This window comes from Camelina sativa, chromosome 8 (assembly GCF_000633955.1).
Source record: "Camelina sativa cultivar DH55 chromosome 8, Cs, whole genome shotgun sequence".
In the NCBI taxonomy this organism is placed as follows: Eukaryota; Viridiplantae; Streptophyta; class Magnoliopsida; order Brassicales; family Brassicaceae; genus Camelina; species Camelina sativa.
The window spans coordinates 3,558,499-3,579,944 of record NC_025692.1 but is presented as its reverse complement, the minus strand read 5'-3'; the positions used below and the strand labels follow the sequence as shown (position 1 = coordinate 3,579,944).

The following is a 21,446-nucleotide window of genomic DNA, read 5'->3' as shown; positions in this document are numbered from 1 at the left end:
AAATACAACTAATAGAAGACATCACAAGCTTGTTTGTTTTATGCTTGTATTTGCGTATGCGTTTACGTGTCGATGTAGTATGTTTATTTACTTTTTAATTAAGAAATCCAGATGGATGAACAAAAAAAAAAATTAAATCAACGTTTGTATTTTTCATCAAAATATATAATTTAGAAGTATTAAAGTAATTACAAACACGAATCATTTGTATCTAATACGGTAAGGTACAGTAATTAAGTTTGTACGAGATCACGGTTTACCACACATGGTCCTAAAAAAACAAAATGTAAGGAAGATTAATTAGTGAACAACAAATATGCTTTTAACTCTATTGACAACAAATAAAAGTATCAAAGTATTCTCTCTTTAATTATTTTCCAGTCTTGTCTATTCAGGAAATGGCCATGGTTCCGAACACGTTTGCCTGCAAAATGGAGAATTAAAACATTAGACTAGCCCCGAACCGTCCATTATTCACTGAAAACGTTCATGTGATCACAAAACAAGATGTATGTGGGTGAATACTGTAAGAGGACTTACTCTATAATCTCTTTCCAATAAGAATCACTTGCTCCATCATCAATAACGTCACACCATGGCTGATGATGATCTTGTGTGAACGTCGAATTTGATGATGAAGGGTTTGTAGTATGATCAGGATGATGGTACTCCGCGATGTCTTTGTTCTTGATCATCGTTTGAGTTTGTTTAGATTCTTCAGGAGAAGCAGGAACCAACAGAGGGAGTGAATTATGATCATCTTGAAAATCGGGTTGAATGGGGCCGGAAGCTAAAGAATCCAAAGGGTTATCATGATTGTTCTCAAGAATATGAGAGAAGGTTTGAGACTGACCAAATATATTTTGGTTCTCCAAGTAAGAGGATTGGCCAAAGAGATTGTTGTTATTGGTTTGCATGGTTGATGAAGAAAAAGAAGGATGATTGGTGTTGGTATTGGTGCTAAGGACTTGAATCATGTTGTGAATCAGTTGAGCTTTAGCAAGAGTTGTCGCATCCAGTTGCACATTTTGATTGAGATTCAAGAGGCTGTTCAAATTTGCGGCCGCGAGAAGCTGCGGGAGAGCAGCTAGAACATTTAGATGGTCGGTTCTTGGCCTATGGGTCACCGGATCAATCCCCATTTGGAGAAGTTTCTTTCTCAAATGTGTGTTCCAATAGTTTTTTATTTCATTGTCCGTTCTCCCAGGAAGATTACCAGCTATCGACGACCACCTTTCAGAAACACATACAAAACTTTTTAAAAAATTTATCAAACTGATATTATCCTAGTTAGTGGATTAGTTTAAGATTAATACCTAATATTGATTTCTTTTAGTCATAACAAGAATTAGTTTTCAAGATTGAAAAAATGGCTACAGACGTATGCACCTAGAGAAAACCAGTGTAGTAGGTATATATATGACAATTATATTCTTTCATCCATAAGCCATATACTAATATATATGTTCATTATATATTTCATATATCAGACTACTCTTTATTCTGGTTATAAACTTAATCCTAGCTCGTTTCACACTAACTATTTAAACCACTTGTGAGATATAATCAAAGATTTGACTAGAAGAATTAACAAATGGTTTAATTTCCAATCAATGTAAGGACTTATAAAAAAAAGTGATTCATTACTTGTTTCCAAGAAGGGAATGGAGGTTGATAATAGTTTGTTCTTCCTCTTCAGTGAAATTTCCTCTCTTAATGTCAGGTCTCAAGTAGTTAGTCCATCTTAATCTACAACTCTTCCCGCATCGGTTTAAACCAGCTTGCTTTGGAAGAGCTCTCCAGCTTCCATGGCCATGTTTTTGAATGTGAACTATCAGTTTCTCATCCTCCTCTTGTGTCCATGGCCCTTTCTTTAACCCATTCTCATCGCAACATGGTGAGCGCCCCATTATAATTACGTACTATAACACAAATATATATATATATATATATGTTATTTATTTTCCTGAGAATTAATCTTGAATAAATAATTAAGCTTAAATGTAGAATTACATCAATCTAAGAGAGATAACAGTATATAAGTTAAGCAAACACCGTAATTGAATTCATATGAACTTGTACTTGTTAACGTGTATGAGCAGAAAGATAAGTATATGTTTGCATGCATGTATGTATTTATATCAGTATATGTATCGTCGAACCTGTTGAAGAGCACTTACAAGGGAGAGAAATTTTGATGAAGCAGGCGATCAAAATAATAATTAAGGATCTTAGTGAATGTGTGATCATTGCATTAAATAGGGCTTTCGTGTCTTGTATCTTGTCGGAGGGAGAAGATCTTAGTTTAGCTTTTGACTTTGATGACCTGATAAATAACGAAAATGCCATTGTGGAAAGTTTTATCAAAATATTTTTGTAAGAAGAATAAAAAGAAAGAAAGAGAAGAAGATGATCAAGTTTGTGAAGCAATGTAGGTACACAAAAGTTGCTGCAACTAATCCATATGTTGACAAAAGGAAGTTTGTAGATACAGCCTTTAAATTTTTTAAATGTACAAAAGAAAATTAAGTATTATGGATATGTAATTAGTTATAAAGCTTTTTGTAAGTGTACATAATAGAAATATAATTAAAATTAATCCATATCAAATTAAAGCCTTTAAAAATTAAATATTGTAGGTCTAGAAAAATATGCATGTTTTTGTGAAAGATAATTTATGAAATTTCAATATTTTACTATTGTCTTGATCATTTTTTATGCATATCTTTCCACGTGAATTAGCCATTTGGATTTACGCCAAATATCAAATTTCACCAAAGACTGTCATTGCATACCTAATGGGGCCAAAAAAAAATTGTATTATACAAACTGAGAAATTAGTGTTTTTTGATCTAGGAATTTTTTCTAGCCACACTGAAGAAACACATTTTTGTTTTTTTTTTCTATCCTAGAAATATATAGATGTAAAAACTTTATGATTTGATATTTAACAAGTTTAAAAAAATGAAGCAAATTTTTCTGTAAATGTGTACGTGGTAAACAATGGAGGGTGGTATCAAGGTTTTTTCCGTAAGTATAAAGTTTTATATAGGATCATTGTTCAAGAAAGCGCTAGACGGTGACCCAACGCCTAGCGCCTAGAACGCTTAGTCGGGGCCTAGATGGTTTTTAGGCGGTTTAAGCATTTACAACATAAAACATTATATATATATAATTATATTAAAATATATGTTATAAAAATAAAAAATTTATAAATTATAAACAACGGTAAGAAAAATACATTTATTTAAGTTATATTAACAACATATAAATGTTTATAATTACGTATATAGATATAAAACATAATAATTTAATTATATGTAATTTAAAAATCAAAAATAAATATTAAAATAAAATGTATGTAATTTTAAACGGGTTAGGCAGTCATTTAGACGTCTGCTGAGTACCTAGCACCTAGACGGCGCCTAAGCAGCCGCCCTAAACCGTTTTCTTGAACACTGTATAGGATCACTGTATAGTATCATGACTTACGTACAACATGTTGCATTATCAATGATTCTCCCGTTTAATTATTTATTTATTTCAATTATAATTTATATATAAGTTTGTGTCCCTTCCAAAATATACGTACATGGAACCAACATATAAAAATTAAATTAGGTTTTCCGCTTTGTCGACAAAAGAAAAAATACATTTAGATTTTCCACGTGGATACGTTAAATTTGTTTTGTCAGACGTTATATTATTATTGTATTGTGTATATACATAGTATTTGATAGTAAACTATAGATTATATACATAACAAGATTTTGGAAGAAAGTGTCCACAACAGTATGCATTACTGGTCATTGGTCAACAAACGATCCACACCATGCCACGTATCTCAACTTATATATCATGATACGTATATATAAACAAATAAAAACTATTATTGTTGAAGTCAATTTTTTTTCATCATTGAATATATCGTGTTCTGATCAATAAAACAGTTGCCAAAGATGAACACATATCAATAATACATCTCACCTTCTTCTTTTTTCTTAGCCAAAAGTGTTTCATATTCTACACGAGCCATGCAGATCGAGTGCTAGCTAGTGTTTCCAGGAATCATCATGAGAACAACCCTTTAGATAAAACTTTTACACTCCATCGAATCGAAGCTTATAATACGTGAACTAATCAAAATTAAATTTCATAGTTTATGTTTTTTCATGTGGCACATGCGTTAATAATTTTATAAGTTATTGAGGATATTTCGAGGATCTCTATAAATTTTAAACACGAAATTAGTTAGACAAAAAGGAAAATGCAGACAAATTGAAATTGGAGGTTTAGCTAGTAAATATTGACGAAGAAATAAATATAAATGTACGTATACTGCAAATAGTATAAATACAGATATATGAACATTGCTATATCAAGTATAAATTATGAAAAGAAAAGAAAAAAAAAAAAACGTCTCGATATTGGTGGTTGATTATTGGTGTAAATTTAGTTTTAAGCACATCAAGTCACGCAAACATGAACTCTTGGGACCCGCGAAAACCCTAAATCTTCTAACGACTAAACTAATTCTTATTTAACACTTAATTTTTAATCGCCTTTTTTAGATGCTTCTACGTTGACGTTAAATTCGTCCATATATAAAATCATTCTCATTGCTACGACGTTGACGTTAATTGATCCATAAAAACACCATATCCATATAAAATTATCAGATCATCGGATTTTATTTTTTTTCGATACAACGAGCTAGACGATCGATCATAATACGTACTAATTTATCATATAACTCACTAATTTATATATGTTTTGGAATTATCAAATTTAAACATTTCTTAAGAAACTAATTGTAATCTATCAAAAGTTTCTTATTATAATAACAGTATTTTATAGAAAACAGATGAAAGATTCGTACGGAAGAAGTTTCCAACTAATCCGAAGGAGACAACAAACGCTACAGTTGATCTTCCCCTAACCAAACACTTATATCATCTTCATTAATCTTAAGGCTTTAGTTTTAAGGACATGATCTTTGATTGAATAATGCATTTATGCTTATTTTACTCACAACAGTTTCGAAAATTATCCCTCATAACTCATATTTTAAATTACCAAAATTCTTAAAATTTTGGTCAATAACTTATTCGAGTCAAATACCACACAACATATGACTAATACTTTTACGGATCTCTCGATCTCAAGAGAAGCTTTGGAAACAATTGTTTTAGAAATCTGCCTAGTACAACGACAAAACCACTGACATTTTAATTCTGAATGTTTGTTTGCTTTTAACGTTTGTGTTTGCGTTTAAATATATGATATGATTATTTTTACTTTTACGCAAACCCAAACCTAATTAACAGGCTGTTATTAAAGACTTGTTTTCTTTATAATGCTCAAATTGACATTCACTAAAAATTATTAAAGGACAAAATTTGCTTAAGTACCTGAGTTTCTCCAAAATTTCAGAAACCAACACCACAAAATTTCAGTACACACGTCATATACTGAAAAACCAAGTTAAACTTTGTATCTATACATTTAACTCCGATATGCATCAGTGTGACCCGTTTCTGATGATAATTACCTGACAGTATATATTATCTTCTTGCGTATGAGTCAAACCTAACATTTTGAAAAAAGAAACCTACAAAACGATTTGCACGTTACATTGCTATATGCATATACGCAAAATAATATTTAGAAACCTAAAGCTTAGTAATTCAATTAGTTAGTAGGATGGTGCGTCAACGTTGTAGACCACTACAGTCATAAACATATAAAGAAAAAGTTAAACTCTGCGGTTACATGGAAAAAAACTTTTACTTTTACTTGGGAGAAGTTACGTATACAATGAATTATTATGCAGTGGTTTGGGATATAACTAATCAAACACTCGTATAATAAGTTAATAACCCATGAATTATTTCACCTTACGCATGTACTTTTAGGTTAGGAATAAAACTAAAAATGAAAAGAGTTGGTTAAAACGAAGACTTCCATGTCAAATATATAACGTAGATAAGTCTTCGATTTTACCTTCTCTAAGTCGACTACGGTACAGGTCAAATATTACGAGAAGGACTATATATGTAGACCTTTTTGAGAAAGTAGTATTTAAAAATATTTAGAAAGTGAAAAAAGCTTACATTTAGCTACCTTGAGGCGTGAGGGATTAGAAGTTCGATGCAGTCAAATAAAGGTCATATTCCTCTCTATCAATTTGATGGATTCCATATAGCAGAAATCCAAAAGCTCATCGGCTTTTCGAAAGGTATATATCTCAAAATTATTTCGTAATTTATACACAAATTCAAAAACATAATTACGATACTATAACGAGTAGACAAATTTACATAAACATCCGTTATTATTTACAGATTACTAATTCATATATTCGATCTAATTAAGGATGTTAATTACACAATTACAACCTCGAGATATTGTCACGTAATTGTTGTTGAATGGTTACAAAAACAAACCCGGAATCAATGAACACTCAAATCTAAATTAAATGGCATTTATCGATGACTGAGATCTTCTTCTTTGTAAAGATTAATCAGATCCAACGGATTTATTTTAAACAATAAAATGGCAGATCAATTGAGGCAAGAGGAACACCTTGAGACCATGAAAACAACCCACACTAACTTGTAAACAAACAAACATACAAATAAATGTCGAAAGCCCAATATTATTAATACCTATAGAATAGCGAAAACGCGATTATTACTGATCGTGAAACCGTAGTAGGAACATAGGAACCACACACACTCATGTGTCTCTTTCATGTATTTTCCATCCCACGCTCTCAACTTGAGAAACTAATAAGTCGAAACAATCCAATCACTCACTAGCTGATTTCACCAATAAAGAAACAAATAAAATAACAACACTTATACCTCTCTCTCTCTCTGTTATCTATATAATCATCACCTTTACTTTATTCGAAAAATGGAGATTAAGTAAGAATCTCAAATTTGTCCAGAATCAACTTATCAGCTTCAACCAAGTTGCTAAAGCACAATTGCCAACCCCAATTTAGAATCACACATATGTGTAGTTTAGACAATCACATACCTTACTAAAAAGATGATCGATCACAAACAATGAACATCTATCTGACATGAGTTCTGCACCAAGAAGGCAGAAACAAGAAGCATAGGACGCATATACAAGTACAAAGAGCTTCGCTAAGTATATCTTGCAAACAATCTCCATGTCACCGATACAAAGAGCTTAGCATCGTAAAACAATTTAGAACATAGTGAATGGATAAGCATTTTCGAGGGAAGGTTACCAATCAACTTACACCTCAAAATTGGCGAAAACATACAAGGTCCTTGACAGACTTGAGGAAAATAGGTGCCATTAAAGCTTGAAAGAGAAGTCACAAGCTACACTACTAGTACTACCAATAGTTAAGAAGAGAGCAAATGACCAAGAATTTAGAGATCCAATGCATTTCAAGAGTAGCAACAGTTATGCATTTGAACAAGGCCTTGCAAAACTTGGAAGTAAACGAAAGAGAAACAACTAAAAAAATATATTAAAAAAAAAAAACCACAAGTTCAAGAATCCAAATGAAAATTAGCAGAGCAGCTAATCACCACAGGCCAGAACCAATTGAGATGCTTGTAATGGCAGTTGCAACAAATGCTCCTGCTATTCAACTTTTGGCAGACCTTTTCTCAGACATGATTCTTCTTCTTCTTTGTGACCATGTCCCAGAAGAACTCCGTCAACACAGGCTCGTAAGAAGGCATCTTAGCATATCCAGGAAAGTAGTTAATATCAATAATAAGGTACCTATTAACATCTTTCGCATCCCTAATCACGTCGAAGTTAAAGAGAGTGAGACCCATTGATTCCCTCATGGCCTTTGCTAGATCAGCCAAGAAACTCAACGGAGGCATCTCCACTTTCTCTAAGCTCCTATCCTCACCATACTCTATGTTCTTGTCTTCCTGAGCAGTCAGATTCGATATCTGCGAAAACGGAAGAGACCCTTTCGATGTCCCAATCTTCTCTTCAGAGATGTCAGGTAAAGATCTCCTCTTTACACATTTCACATGATCACCAACCACATAGACCTTAAAGATCACACCACCATGGTTCACAAACTCCTGCAACACAATAGGAGCTTTCAGTATCTTCATCCCTTCTTGATCATATATCAAAAACATCTTGTGAGATTTCGCACTCCCATCAGCATCCAACGGCTTAGCAATCACCGGGAACTTAAGCTCCCCTAAAGCTCCACCACCGCTCAAAACGCTCGAATCCATAACAACAACTTGCTCCGGGACACCAAACCTCTCGCTATCTGATACAGGAAAGCTCAATTGAGTTATGACCTCAAGCATCGAAACCCTATTGTGCAATCGCTCGATAGCCTCAGGCAAATCGATTACAGGAACACCAGGACACTTGTGGCGAAACTCTTGAAGATTCTCTTTCCAGTACACATCGTAAAGCTTGTGGATAATGCAATCAAGCTTCCCTTGCTCCAACAACGATTTCGTCGGATCAAGCTTGACCAGATCAATGCCTCGTTGCCTCGAGTGTTCGATCAAAGAAGGCTGGATGAAACTATGCTGTTTCTTGGCTGCGAGTGCGTATCCAACTAAGTATCTCTCTTGGATTGAATCCGACATCTTTGGCTGTTCTGTTTCGAAGGTAACAAGGTTAGGGTAAAATTCATGCCCAGGGGAATCAAAACCTCTTCCTAGAGAAAAAGGTTCAAGCTTTTAGCGAACCCTAGATGTGAAATCCTACACGGCACGCTTAGAAAGAAAAAAAAAAGAACTCGATTAGATCGAAGAGATCATACAGAATCGAAAAGTTTGGTTTTTTTTGGTTTGTGGCCTTTTCTAGAGATGGAAATAACAGAGAGAGAGAAGGGAATGTTGTACACGTGTGGAATCGAATATTGGTACGTGTGAAGATGCAAGTGGCGAATGTTTAACACGTGTCAGAAAGAAGACTAGTGTAGGTCTTTTTCCTCAGATGGACGGCTATGAGTGCTTCTTAATTATTATGGGCCATTGTACTGTTTGTTAATGGGCTTGGATATTTATTTCAAACGTTTTGCAAACGCGGATACGCGTAATTTGCTACTACCAATTAAAAAAAAAAAAAAGAGAGAGATATAAAAGCGAGCAGCTTAAACCCTAATTCTTTCTCCGGCTACCTTATTACTTCGCGGAAAGCTCTAAAACGTTCTCTTCTTCACCACCGGACGGGAAAGAGAAAGAGGGTTCGCCGTCGTGATGGCTCCTCATTCGTTAAAGAAGAACTACAAGTGCTCTCGATCTCTAAAACAGTTCTACGGCGGTGGTCCTTTCATTGTTTCATCTGATGGTTCTTTCATCGCCTGCGCCTGTGGTGACGCCATTAACATCGTTGATTCTTCGGATTCGTCGGTGAAATCCACGATTGAAGGAGATTCGGATACGCTCACTGCTTTGGCTCTTAGTCCTGACGATAAGTTCCTTTTCTCTGCTGGACATAGTAGACAAATTCGAGTTTGGGATTTGGAAACCTTGAAATGTATTCGCTCTTGGAAGGTACTCAAATTGGTTCTGTAATTGGTGTTTCTGAGCTCGTCCGGATTACTATTGTTGTCCTTGTGCTGTTTTATATATATATATATATATATATAATTTGTGCTTAATGATGAGCAGGGACACGAGGGACCTGTGATGGGTATGGCTTGCCACGCATCTGGAGGGGTGTTAGCTACTGCCGGAGCTGACAGGAAAGTGCTTGTTTGGGATGTTGATGGTGGTTTCTGCACTCATTATTTCAAAGGCCATAAAGGAGTTGTGTCAAGTATCTTGTTCCATCCTGACGCAAACAAAAATATCGTAAGTAACAAATTCTGTCTGGGGAGTAATATTTCTGTTATAAAGGGGGAGACTTTCTCGATTATAAAGAGATGTGTTATTCTTGTTAAGCTATACTCCATATATGTTTGATGACAAGAGTTGCGTTCTTTGTAGCTTATTTCCGCAAGTGATGATTCAACAGTTCGTGTCTGGGATCTTATGGCTAAGAATACTGAGAAGAAATGTCTTGCCATTTTGGAGAAGCACTTTTCAGCTGTGACTTCAATTGCTCTATCAGTGGATGGATTGACTTTATTCAGTGCTGGAAGAGATAAAGTGAGTTCTAAGCACTCTCTAGTATAGTTGAGTTACATACTTCAGGAGTAGGATTGTTATCTGTTGGTGTTTTGTTAAGTGGTATGAGACATTTGAGTACTGCCTTTATTCTAAAGTTCAATTGATCAGTGGTGCTAACTTAATTGGTTGATCACAGGTTGTAAACGTGTGGGACCTTCATGATTATAGCTGCAAGACTACTGTTGCAACGTTTGAGGTTCTAGAAGCTGTGACAACAGTTTCTTCTGGGACGCCTTTCGCTTCATTTGTTACTTCTTTGGATCAGAAGAGTAAAAAGAAGGATTCTTCTTCTCTAGCAACATATTTTATTACTGTTGGTGAACGTGGTGTTGTGCGACTCTGGAAGTCTGAAGGGTGAGCCGTTATTCCCTTTAATAGGTTTTTGTTGCGGTGATTAATGTTTGCTGTAAAGTTATATAAACTATCCAGCGTAGGAAAATTGTGTTAAGATCTTTGGCTTTTCACTTTTGACAGTTCAGTTTGCCTCTACGAGCAAAAGTCGTCGGATATTACTGTCAGCTCGGATGACGAGGAATCTAAAAGGGGATTCACTGCAGCTGCTATGCTGCCTTCTGATCGCGGACTGCTTTGTGTGACTGCTGATCAGCAGTTCTTTTTCTATTCCGTTGTGGAAAATGCAGAAGAATCCGAGTTAGTGCTAAGCAAGAGGCTTGTTGGATATAATGAAGAAATAGCTGAAATGAAGTTTCTAGGTGATGAAGAACAGTTTCTCGCAGTAGCTACAAATCTTGAGGAGGTAACCCGAGTATTTTGCACTCTGCATCATGCTGGCTTGATCATTTTTCTGGGAGTATAATCAAGTCATTTTGATTATTTAATGGACTAAGATTTGCAAATATATGTGCAGGTTCGTGTTTATGATGTTNTTTGACAGTTCAGTTTGCCTCTACGAGCAAAAGTCGTCGGATATTACTGTCAGCTCGGATGACGAGGAATCTAAAAGGGGATTCACTGCAGCTGCTATGCTGCCTTCTGATCGCGGACTGCTTTGTGTGACTGCTGATCAGCAGTTCTTTTTCTACTCCGTTGTGGAAAATGCAGAAGAATCCGAGTTAGTGCTAAGCAAGAGGCTTGTTGGATATAATGAAGAAATAGCTGAAATGAAGTTTCTAGGTGATGAAGAACAGTTTCTCGCAGTAGCTACAAATCTTGAGGAGGTAACCCGAGTATTTTGCACTCTGCATCATGCTGGCTTGATCATTTTTCTGGGAGTATAATCAAGTCATTTTGATTATTTAATGGACTAAGATTTGCAACTATATGTGCAGGTTCGTGTTTATGATGTTGCAACAATGTCATGTTCCTACGTTTTAGCTGGCCATAAGGAAGTTGTTCTGTCCCTTGACACTTGTGTATCTAGTTCTGGGAATGTTCTAGTCGTAACTGGAAGTAAAGACAAAACTGTAAGACCATTTACTGACCTTGGTAGTTTTCCATAAACTCTGTCCCCCTTGAGACTTCTTCTACGAGTTTGGTGGCAAAGCACATACTATTAGGGATAGTTTTTTTGTTCAGATTTTTCAGGGTTGTTTGTTGCTTATATCATTTCTGTTTTTCATGCACATCACTCCCCAAAATGCCTTTTCTGTTAGAGTGATCTGTGGAGTCGGTTAGCTTATATTTGATTACTGTACAGGTAAGGCTATGGAATGCAACAAGCAAATCTTGCATTGGAGTTGGTACGGGTCATAATGGTGATATCTTAGCAGTTGCTTTTGCGAAGAAGTCCTTTAGTTTCTTTGTCAGTGGCAGTGGGTACGTGCTACGTAAATGATTGCATATACCTTCTATTTTGATATAAATGAAGCATGGTACTGCCAGCATGGGAATACTGTAGGCAGTTCCTAGTAATGATGCTTCTAGTGTATGCATATATTGTTTCTAACAATGAGGAAATCCTGATTAGGATTCTGGGGAAATATAAGAAAGGATCAATTTTCAGTTGTAAAATGCTGACTGTTTACTGTCAGGCCTTATGCTGTAAAAGAAAATTTACAACCAGATAAGAAGTATAGAGATTGTGTAGTCTAGAAAATATGATTGATGTTTAAACCAATGTGTACGTAAATATGGACACGTCCATGTCATGATAGAAGGTGTAGAACTTGTCTGCATTTTTAACAATAGAGATATTTATCTATTGTTATATTCACTTCCAAGTTTGTCATTTTTCTCTTAGTTTATTTTAATCTCTTAATATACGTTACTGTGGATTAGTGATCGCACACTGAAGGTCTGGAGCCTTGATGGTATCTCAGAGGACTCAGAGGAGCCAGTTAATCTGAAAACTAGAAGTGTTGTCGCTGCCCATGATAAAGACATCAATTCCGTGGCTGTTGCTCGTAACGATAGCTTAGTTTGCACTGGTTCTGAGGTAATAAAATATGATGAGCAAACCTCTTCTGTTTAATTTTGTGGAGATCTCATTCAAGTGAACCTTTATCAAATGCAGGGGAATTGAGAAATATATCTTTCTTTCTCTCCTATTAAATGAAGATGCATTGAGCGCTGACTGTTAGTTTCTGTCTTGCAGGATCGTACGGCTAGCATATGGAGACTACCAGACTTGGTGCATGTTGTTACACTTAGAGGACATAAGAGGCGGATTTTTTCTGTTGAGTTCTCAACTGTTGATCAGTGCGTAATCACAGCGTCAGGTGATAAGACAGTAAAAATATGGGCTATATCTGATGGTTCATGCCTCAAAACATTTGAAGGTCATACTTCAAGTGTACTTAGGGCCTCATTCATCACTGATGGAACCCAGTTTGTCTCATGTGGTAAGTTTCACTACCCTGAATGTCATAGGTTCTTGTCATTAGTTCTTTTTTTTTTAGTCTAACATTTAATTGTGCACTTGTAGGTGCCGATGGTTTATTGAAACTTTGGAATGTGAACACTAGCGAATGCATTGCCACATATGACCAGCACGAGGACAAGGTAACTTAAACAGTCTACTTGGTTTCTTGATGTATCCATATCTTGGTCTGCCTGTATTAGTATTCGAGGTGTTTATTTCTAGCGTTTTGATGGAACATGTTCATTGCCATTAGTCGTAGTCCTCTTGATATTCTTTTCAGACAAATTTCTCTTTAACTTTTACAGGTATGGGCTTTAGCTGTCGGAAAGAAGACAGAAATGATTGCAACTGGAGGAGGTGATGCAGTTATTAATTTATGGCATGATTCAACAGCTTTTGATAAAGAAGACGAATTCCGGAAAGAGGTCTGTCAATTTCACTAATTTACTTAAGTTTTAATAATCTGGTTTCCATCGAGCTGTCATGTATACTTGATATTTTAGTTCGACCATCATCTTGAACCACTTCCGTTGTACAGGAAGAAGCAATCTTGAGAGGTCAAGAGCTGGAAAACGCAGTCTTAGATGCTGAATACACTAAAGCTATAAGATTAGCATTTCAGCTTCGTCGGCCTCACAAAGTCTTCGAACTCTTTGCTGGTCTCTGCAGGTAAAAGCCATCCATTCATGAACACGTAGCAATTGCTTTTCTCGATATTAAGCTTTTCCTTTTCTAACGCGCAATTGGTGTAACAGGAAAAGAGAATCAGACGAACAGATTGTGAAAGCTCTTCAAGGACTTGAAAAGGAAGAGTTTCGTTTGCTTTTTGAATATGTCCGAGAATGGAACACAAAACCAAAGCTATGCCACGTTGCTCAGTTTGTTCTTTACCAAACCTTCAACATACTTCCTCCCACTGAAATTGTTCAGGTATGGTCTCTAACCTAAAAGTCAAAGATCAATTAGCAGTAAATATTATGGGTTACTTTTGGCTTGATCTTGGGAACTTTTCGACAGATAAAAGGAATTGGAGAACTCCTGGAAGGTTTAATCCCATATTCCCAGAGGCATTATAATAGAATCGACAGATTTGTAAGAAGCAGCTTCTTGTTAGACTACACACTTGGAGAGATGTCAGTAATTGATCCAGAGACTGAGAGTGAGTATCCTAAGAGCAAGAAGAAAGAAAAAGAGGTCAGTGCTGCAATGGAACGAGACACAGAAGAGCTAAACCAGGAGACTCCTTCGAGGAAACGAAAGTCTCAGAAATCCAAAGACAGATCTAGTAAGAAGAGACTAATTGCCGAAGCTCAGGGAAGCGTAGTCGCAGTTTGAGTTAAATCCCATGGTATGAATTATATTTTGATTGAGATTTTGAGGGATGGAATCCCAATTTTGGTATTTCTAGTTTCCTTGTGTAATTGGTTCTTGTAAGTGCTGTTGTCTTTCAACGTTTAAGCCTTTCATTTAAAAGAGTTTCACTTGCTGACTTTTTCTCAAAATTCAACAATCTCATTTATCCCCTGTGGCTCTCTCCTGCCCTCCACTGAAACTACCAGTATTGTCTTTCAGATTTCAGAATTCAGCGGCTTTCAAGTTTCTGTTATCACCAGTATTGTTCCGTTCCATTTGTAAACTTGCATTTGATTGTAAAAACTCATCACCAATGAGATATATCTCTCTCTCTCTCTCTCTCGAAAACTTAGCAAAACAGAACAAACTATACATCTCGCCAAACTAGTAATAACTTATTTCCAGAACTTGTAATATCCCTGATGAAAATATACTACTTTCATGGGTGTGTTTGTTGTTTCTGTTTGTAGAGTACTTTTGTTTCACGTCAGCGTATATTCGCGTCATGGGAACAAACATTATACTGATTAATAACGTAAACATCGACGGCCATATTAATATATTAATTCATCATAGAATTAGAATCTGTGTAATACACGTCATGCATCACATAAAACATAATCTTATGCTTCACGAGGATTTTCACTTCCTTCTCATTATTCCCTCTACTCAATTTTTTTAGGCTTCATTATTTTTACCATCTGACATCTCCTTAACATTGCAACTTACAAACTTAAGTATTTCTGGTTTCATAGATATCAGTTCATTTAATACCCAAAATTTTACAGTCATTGATATGAATTTTCCTCTAAATAACTTGATTACTCTTAGTTAGCTAGGTACTTTAACTACTGAAGATTCTAGATAGAAGGCCGAGATCGTATACAAGGTTAGGTCTTACGAATCGTTCTAGAAGCTATCTTAACGTACGTAAGCTTTTAGTTTTCACCAGTGCGTGTACATCTGTATTTGGTTCTAATAGTTGCAAGTTTGCAAACTAACATTATGTGTTTTGAATTCTATCATACATTATGCATGGAGATGTCTAACCAGCAACTGAGGATATTTAACTTACGAAGAATTCAAGGTTATTGGATAATAACTGTGCAATCCAGCTTCGGTTCAATTTTTAATGGGGTTATAATCAATTTTATTTTAAATTCAGTTTTTAACATGTATGTTTTTAATAGAAGAGATTTGTAAGAATATTAGGTTTTAATTAGGTTGATTTTTGTTTTTGTTTCGGTTTCGGATGCCATTTGTTTGGCCCATAAAACAGAACTATATCGCTGCTCGTTCTTTTACTTTTCGTATGTGATTTTTGATTCATTTGAGATTTATTTGTAACAGATTTATAATCATAATGTTACGTCTCTAATCAACAGATTTAGTGCGCACAACTTTTTTTTGTCTGTGTTCATGCATGAAAGAGCATGATATTTAGCACGTGTACTTTATTATATCGATATGATGCTCTTCTAATTACTATTCACCTAAATAATTTTTTTAAGAAATCTTATGAAAATATTTAGAGAGATATAATTCGTGGGGTCGATCTGGATCGAAACTCGATCGACAGGTATGGTGGATCAAATTCATTTAGTTGGAGCACAATCAGATTCAATCTTAACCTCTTTCTGATATCTACCATCATTTCTGGATTATTAATAATAATATATGGTTAGAAATAACGTCATGAGAAAATATATGCCAAAAAGGCATGTAACAAAACATCAACAAAATAATTCAAAAACATATATTCTATTCGTATCCCTTCTATATATTCTTCTAATGTATCTTTAATAGATTAGTATTCCCAATAAATAGAAAATATTAACAACCAATATTCTAAACTCTAGCACCTACTTTTTAAGTTTTATGAAAAACGTTGTCTTAATAATGCGTGGGTTCTCAAGTACCACCTAGTAGTTTGATTCACAACAAACATATTGCTGATAAAATCTGGAAGAAGAAAAACCTAGTAAATTAGTATCATACTATTATGTATACCATATATATTATTATCAGCACTCATGATTCACTTAAAATGTATGACGTATATGGCGTATGGAATTCCCAATGTATGATGTGATTCCTCCTAACTAATATGCTAAACATCCAACAACAAAAAAACCACTTTCCAATTCCATTGGAAGGCCAACGAATATACGAAACAATAATATTGTATAATCAAGTCATTATCATTTTTATATTTTTTTTTATCTAGAAACTCTTCACTGTACAGTGCATCTTTTATCTAGAAATTCTTCACTGTACAGTGCATCTACTCTTCCTCTACAAATAGCAGCAACACTCCCACTTTCTCCTACACATCAAAAAAACATATCTCATCAGTGAAGTATACGTTAGCTAGCTAGTAACGAACTGCTTACGTAGTAGAAACATGCCGGGAACGAAGATCTGTGTTGCGTGTGTTGAGGAAAATAAAAGGTGTGAATGTGAGCTCGAAACCGGGGTTAAAGAGTTGCTGCTGTTGGAGGCTTCTGAAAATAGTTCATTTCTTCACTCAGTTATCAACATGGTTGGTATGCTCATTGGTACGTATTTTATTATTATGGTGCACCATTTCAATTGATATATTTGCATGTGAGCTAGCTATTTTGATAAACAACTAGACATATACTGAGAGTTAGTTACACATGAGTGTGTCTACACAAGTTTCTGCTTCTTATTAATGGTTTGTAACTTAGAAAGTAGGGCTGGACATTCGGGTAACCCGTTCGGGTTCGGGTATTACCCATTCGGATTCGGGTAAGTGGGTTTAGAAAAATAGAACCTATTGGGTATTTTCAGATATATGGGTTCGGTTCGGTTTGGGTACTATCGGGTTCGGGTCGGTTTGGGTTACAAATTTTAGAACCCGATTAGTACCCGAATTACCGGGTACCCGAAAAAATATTACTAAATTAATTAAATTTAAATAAATTTAGTTAAATTTTGACTTATATGACAAAATATTTTAGATATTTTGATTATTTTTGATATTTAGGTATAAAACTAAATGAAATATTCAAAATTATAATCATAATTTTGGAGTAATTGTATTATATTAATGATACATATTATAAATATGTTTATATGTTCGAATTTAATGGGTACCCAAATGGGTACCGGATATTATCCGACCCTAACCCGAACCCACATGTATTAAAAAATAGAACCCAATAGGATTTTATAGGCAAACTCGTACCCAACCTGAACCCGGTTTTTCGGGTCAGGTTCCGGGTTAGATATTCGGGTACGGTTTTTATGCCGAGGCCTATTAGAAAGTATATACATGTTTTAACGAAAATATAAATTTGTCAAAATTTATAACGAATCAATAAGCAAACTCTGACCGTCTGACGTAATGTAACATAGGACTAGGCCAACTATCAATGCCGTACGCCGTGGAAACCGGCGGTTGGATCTCAATCTTCCTCCTCATATCATTCGGAATCCTCACCACTTACACTTCCCACATCCTCGGAAACTGTCTCCGCCGCAACCCCAAATCTAAATCCTACTCCGACATAGGCCACTCAGCATTCGGCCGCCACGGCCGCCTCATCGCCTCCCTCTTCATCTACGTCGAAATCTTCATGGCCTTAGTTTCCTACACTATCTCCCTCCACGACAACATCTCCGCCGCTTTTCCCGCCACTTTTAGTCACCACCCCAACGGTCATTTCCCGGCGGCAAAGCTGACGGCAGTAGCGGTGGCTATCGCCTTGCCGAGCCTCTGGATTAGAGATTTGTCTTCGATCTCGTTTCTTTCTTCCGGTGGGATTCTTATGTCGGCTATTATATTTGGTTCGGTGGTTTACACGGCCGTGTTTGGAGGCGTTATTGATGATGGGAGGATTCCGGCGCTCCGGTTAGGGAATATTCCAACGGTTTCGGGAATCTATTTGTTCGGTTTCGGTGGACACATCGTGTTTCCGAATCTATACACTTCCATGAAAGATCCCTCCAAATTCACAAAGGTACGTTAGAATACACATACCCTAACCTTTATTTTTGCAACATATTGTTTGCGACTTTATAAGAAAATACTAGTAGTATATTATTCATGTAGATATATCCATGAATTCACCAATTTGTATAGGGTGTATTTTTCCTTAAATTTATAACAATATGTACATAGTATAAGGTATACAATCATATAGGTTTAAAATGTAACGTCTTGTATTCAAGCTTCTTTTCTATTTAAAAAAAAAACTCAAAAGAGTTATGCCTCTCACTTTGGCATAATATTGGTAAATTTCTACCCAACTTAATTTTTACTTTCCGAAATTTTTGATTAAAAAAGTGTGTAGTATAAAGTAGATAAAGTATAACCTTGCCTTGTCTAAAACCTAACCTAATCCATATGTGCAAATTTGAATACGTAGGTATCGATCGTAAGCTTTGCTATGGTGACGGCTCTATACACTGCACTAGCCATCACAGGAGCAAAGATGTTCGGACCAAGCGTGAATCCCCAAATTACCCTCAGTCTTCCTAAACATTTACTAGTTACCAAGATCGCTCTCTGGGCCACTGTACTAACTCCGATGACCAAATACGCCTTAGAGTTCGCTCCTTTAGCCATCCAGCTCGAACGTAGCCTTCCTCCTACCATGACCAATCGCACCAAGCTCGTGGCTCGTGGTCTTATGGGCTCCGCTCTGTTGCTTGTCATTCTTGCATTGGCTTTAACCGTCCCTTACTTTGGTTACGTCTTGAGCCTCTCGGGCTCATTGGTTAGCATCACAATCGCTGTGACATTGCCGTCTGCTTTCTACTTGAAGATTTGCTGGGACGGGATGTCGAAACTCACAAGAGCCGCCAATCTCGGGTTTGTTGTTCTCGGGTGTGTTCTTGGAGTTCTTGGATCATTTGAATCATCAAAGTTGCTTGTGAAGGAACTCGTTCGTGTTCATGGAGGTTGAGCGGTTTCTGTTTGTTGTTGCGGTTAGTTATAAGAGTTTCGGAATAAATGAAAAACACAAACCTTTATAAACAAAGATGGGAAAACATTGTTCGAAAAGAAGAAAGAATGATCAAGAACCAACAAATTAGATATATAAAGAACACTGATGAAATAAAAAAGGGTATACAGATATTGTTTTACATATAAGATTTACTTCTTTTTTTGTTCCTTACCTGGAAGAGTTTTGTTATTTCTGGTTTACGGGTGCTTTCTTCTTGAGAAGATTCCCAACTTTACCAAGTAAAGTCTTCTTCTTCTTGATCTTCTTCTCCATCATGAGCTGATCTTCTGTATTTAAAGCGTTTCCGGTTTCATCGATGTTCTCTGTTGAGGTTTTGTCGCTTTCATCGATTTTGCTTGAATCTTCTTCTTCCTCTTGAGACTCTAGTTCTGATTTCTTTTCGGGGAAAGCTTCTTTCTTCTCGATTTGGCAACTTTCCCACATTTTGAATATAACTTCAACAGAATCATCTTTGTCATCATCTGGTGATTCTTGTTTCTTCTCCTTCTTTTCTGTTTCTGCCTCGGGTTTTCCATTCACTTCCTTCTCCTCCATACCGTTGCCATTGCTGTTTCCATTGGCAATGCCATTGCTGACCTGCTCTTGTNGAAAACATTGTTCGAAAAGAAGAAAGAATGATCAAGAACCAACAAATTAGATATATAAAGAACACTGATGAAATAAAAAAGGGTATACAGATATTGTTTTACATATAAGATTTACTTCTTTTTTTGTTCCTTACCTGGAAGAGTTTTGTTATTTCTGGTTTACGGGTGCTTTCTTCTTGAGAAGATTCCCAACTTTACCAAGTAAAGTCTTCTTCTTCTTGATCTTCTTCTCCATCATGAGCTGATCTTCTGTATTTAAAGCGTTTCCGGTTTCATCGATGTTCTCTGTTGAGGTTTTGTCGCTTTCATCGATTTTGCTTGAATCTTCTTCTTCCTCTTGAGACTCTAGTTCTGATTTCTTTTCGGGGAAAGCTTCTTTCTTCTCGATTTGGCAACTTTCCCACATTTTGAATATAACTTCAACAGAATCATCTTTGTCATCATCTGGTGATTCTTGTTTCTTCTCCTTCTTTTCTGTTTCTGCCTCGGGTTTTCCATTCACTTCCTTCTCCTCCATACCGTTGCCATTGCTGTTTCCATTGGCAATGCCATTGCTGACCTGCTCTTGTGAAGAAGCTTCGTGATTGAGGGTTTCTTCTACTTTAGAAGATTTCTCTTCTACACTTCTATGACCGTTCTCAGAAGAAAACTCAACCACTTTTGGTAGCAAATCATAGTCTTTTTCGGTCTCACTGAGCTCGCCATTCTCTTCTTCCGGTTGCTTCTTGGCCAATATTGCTTCCTCGAGTAACTTCGATAACTCCTCGATCTTCTTCATAGAAACATCCTCCTTCGCTCTCAGATCCTCGTTTTCGTGAATGACGTTTTGAAACTCAGTTTCTTTATCCAACAGATTCTCCTTTAGCTTCATGCTTTCGGCTTTGGCTTCCCCGAGAGTTCCCTGAAGATAAATGACCTCTTCTTCCACTTCTTTTAAACTGTCTTTCGTCTGAGCTTCCTTCTTCCAAGCTGCATCGGCTTCTTCCTCGGTTCTCTTCAGCAAATTATCCAACCTATTCATTTCTTTCCCCATTGAAGCAACTTCTTCTTCCATTTTCTTCACGTAATTCACCAAATTGGCTTCTTTCATCTCCCAATCCTTCTTTGAGCTCTCAAAATGTTTCTTAGTTTGTTCGACTGCACTAACAAGAACATCTATCTCATGTCTTGCCTCATCAAGCATATTCTCGTACTTCTCGTTGGTCGCTTTAATAACCAACTTCAAGTCATCTATTTGTGTTTCATACTCGTGATCGCCTTGACTCAACAACTTCTCTTTCAACTCCCTTCCTTCGCTCGACACTTCATGCAACGCCGAAGCTAAACTCTCCATTGCTTTCTTACTCTTCTCCTCTTCCTCTTTTGAGCTCTCTAGATCTGACAAGAGCTTACTTCTCTCTTCCGAGAGCCTTTGAACTCTTGAAGTAGCATCTTGCTCCTTCTTTAAAGCCCGATTCTTCTCCTCCTTCACAGTTTCAAGCTCACTCTTCAAACTCTCTACTTCTCTTTCAACTTTAGATAATTCTTCTTCTGCACT

General features: G+C 36.1%; 5 protein-coding genes across 6 annotated transcripts in view; 2 read left to right on the top strand and 3 right to left on the bottom strand.

Moving 5' to 3' along the window:
- LOC104705971 (transcription factor MYB39-like) lies at positions 1-2,342 on the bottom strand. Of its 2 annotated transcripts, none has more exons than XM_010422078.2 (4): positions 2,181-2,342; positions 1,648-1,922; positions 541-1,233; positions 1-424 (listed from the first exon to the last, which is right to left on the bottom strand). In XM_010422078.2, the coding sequence occupies exons 2-4, from the start codon at positions 1,908-1,910 to the stop codon at positions 388-390; spliced, it is 993 nt and encodes a 330-aa protein (XP_010420380.1). In that variant the 5' UTR covers positions 1,911-1,922; positions 2,181-2,342; the 3' UTR covers positions 1-387. The 2 variants fall into 2 exon arrangements, with proteins under 2 accessions (XP_010420380.1, XP_010420379.1); XM_010422077.2 differs by having other exon boundaries at positions 2,163-2,246.
- Positions 7,317-8,841, bottom strand: LOC104705970 (inositol-tetrakisphosphate 1-kinase 1-like). The gene has a single exon (XM_010422076.2). The coding sequence runs from the start codon at positions 8,619-8,621 to the stop codon at positions 7,656-7,658; it is 966 nt and encodes a 321-aa protein (XP_010420378.1). The 5' UTR covers positions 8,622-8,841; the 3' UTR covers positions 7,317-7,655.
- LOC104705969 (transducin beta-like protein 3) lies at positions 9,140-14,464 on the top strand. Its single transcript, XM_010422074.2, has 14 exons — positions 9,140-9,533; positions 9,651-9,833; positions 9,969-10,130; positions 10,288-10,505; positions 10,626-10,908; positions 11,441-11,575; positions 11,809-11,927; positions 12,390-12,546; positions 12,706-12,952; positions 13,036-13,112; positions 13,278-13,397; positions 13,511-13,641; positions 13,728-13,902; positions 13,990-14,464. The coding sequence occupies exons 1-14, from the start codon at positions 9,237-9,239 to the stop codon at positions 14,305-14,307; spliced, it is 2,622 nt and encodes an 873-aa protein (XP_010420376.1). The 5' UTR covers positions 9,140-9,236; the 3' UTR covers positions 14,308-14,464.
- On the top strand, positions 16,730-19,266 carry LOC104709174 (vacuolar amino acid transporter 1-like). The gene is made up of 3 exons (XM_010425828.1): positions 16,730-16,883; positions 17,707-18,311; positions 18,720-19,266. Exons 1-3 carry the CDS (start codon positions 16,730-16,732, stop codon positions 19,257-19,259), a joined length of 1,299 nt encoding a protein of 432 aa, XP_010424130.1. The 3' UTR covers positions 19,260-19,266.
- The window catches only part of LOC104705968 (WEB family protein At5g16730, chloroplastic-like), a 5,862-nt gene continuing 3,599 nt past the window's right edge, over positions 19,184-21,446 (bottom strand). Inside the window, exons 4-6 of the mRNA XM_010422073.2 lie at positions 20,469-21,427; positions 19,474-19,898; positions 19,184-19,266 (exon numbers count right to left, since the gene is read on the bottom strand). Of these exons, the coding sequence (XP_010420375.1) occupies positions 19,488-19,898; positions 20,469-21,427 (1,370 nt within the window). The 3' untranslated portion in view covers positions 19,184-19,266; positions 19,474-19,487. The remainder of the gene's footprint in view (positions 19,267-19,473; positions 19,899-20,468; positions 21,428-21,446) is intronic.

Coding starts and splice junctions, on each gene's coding strand:
- LOC104705971 (XM_010422078.2), bottom strand. CDS start 1,910: ATGGGGCGCTCACCATGTTGCGATGAGAATGGGTTAAAGAAAGGGCCA. Junction 1,234..1,647: donor CATTCCCTTCTTGGAAACAA/GTAATGAATCAC, acceptor TGTTTCTGAAAG/GTGGTCGTCGATAGCTGGTA. Junction 425..540: donor TATTGGAAAGAGATTATAGA/GTAAGTCCTCTT, acceptor TCCATTTTGCAG/GCAAACGTGTTCGGAACCAT.
- LOC104705970 (XM_010422076.2), bottom strand. CDS start 8,621: ATGTCGGATTCAATCCAAGAGAGATACTTAGTTGGATACGCACTCGCA.
- LOC104705969 (XM_010422074.2), top strand. CDS start 9,237: ATGGCTCCTCATTCGTTAAAGAAGAACTACAAGTGCTCTCGATCTCTA. Junction 11,576..11,808: donor CTGGAAGTAAAGACAAAACT/GTAAGACCATTT, acceptor ATTACTGTACAG/GTAAGGCTATGGAATGCAAC. Junction 12,547..12,705: donor TAGTTTGCACTGGTTCTGAG/GTAATAAAATAT, acceptor TCTGTCTTGCAG/GATCGTACGGCTAGCATATG.
- LOC104709174 (XM_010425828.1), top strand. CDS start 16,730: ATGCCGGGAACGAAGATCTGTGTTGCGTGTGTTGAGGAAAATAAAAGG. Junction 16,884..17,706: donor CATGGTTGGTATGCTCATTG/GTACGTATTTTA, acceptor AATGTAACATAG/GACTAGGCCAACTATCAATG. Junction 18,312..18,719: donor ATCCCTCCAAATTCACAAAG/GTACGTTAGAAT, acceptor TTGAATACGTAG/GTATCGATCGTAAGCTTTGC.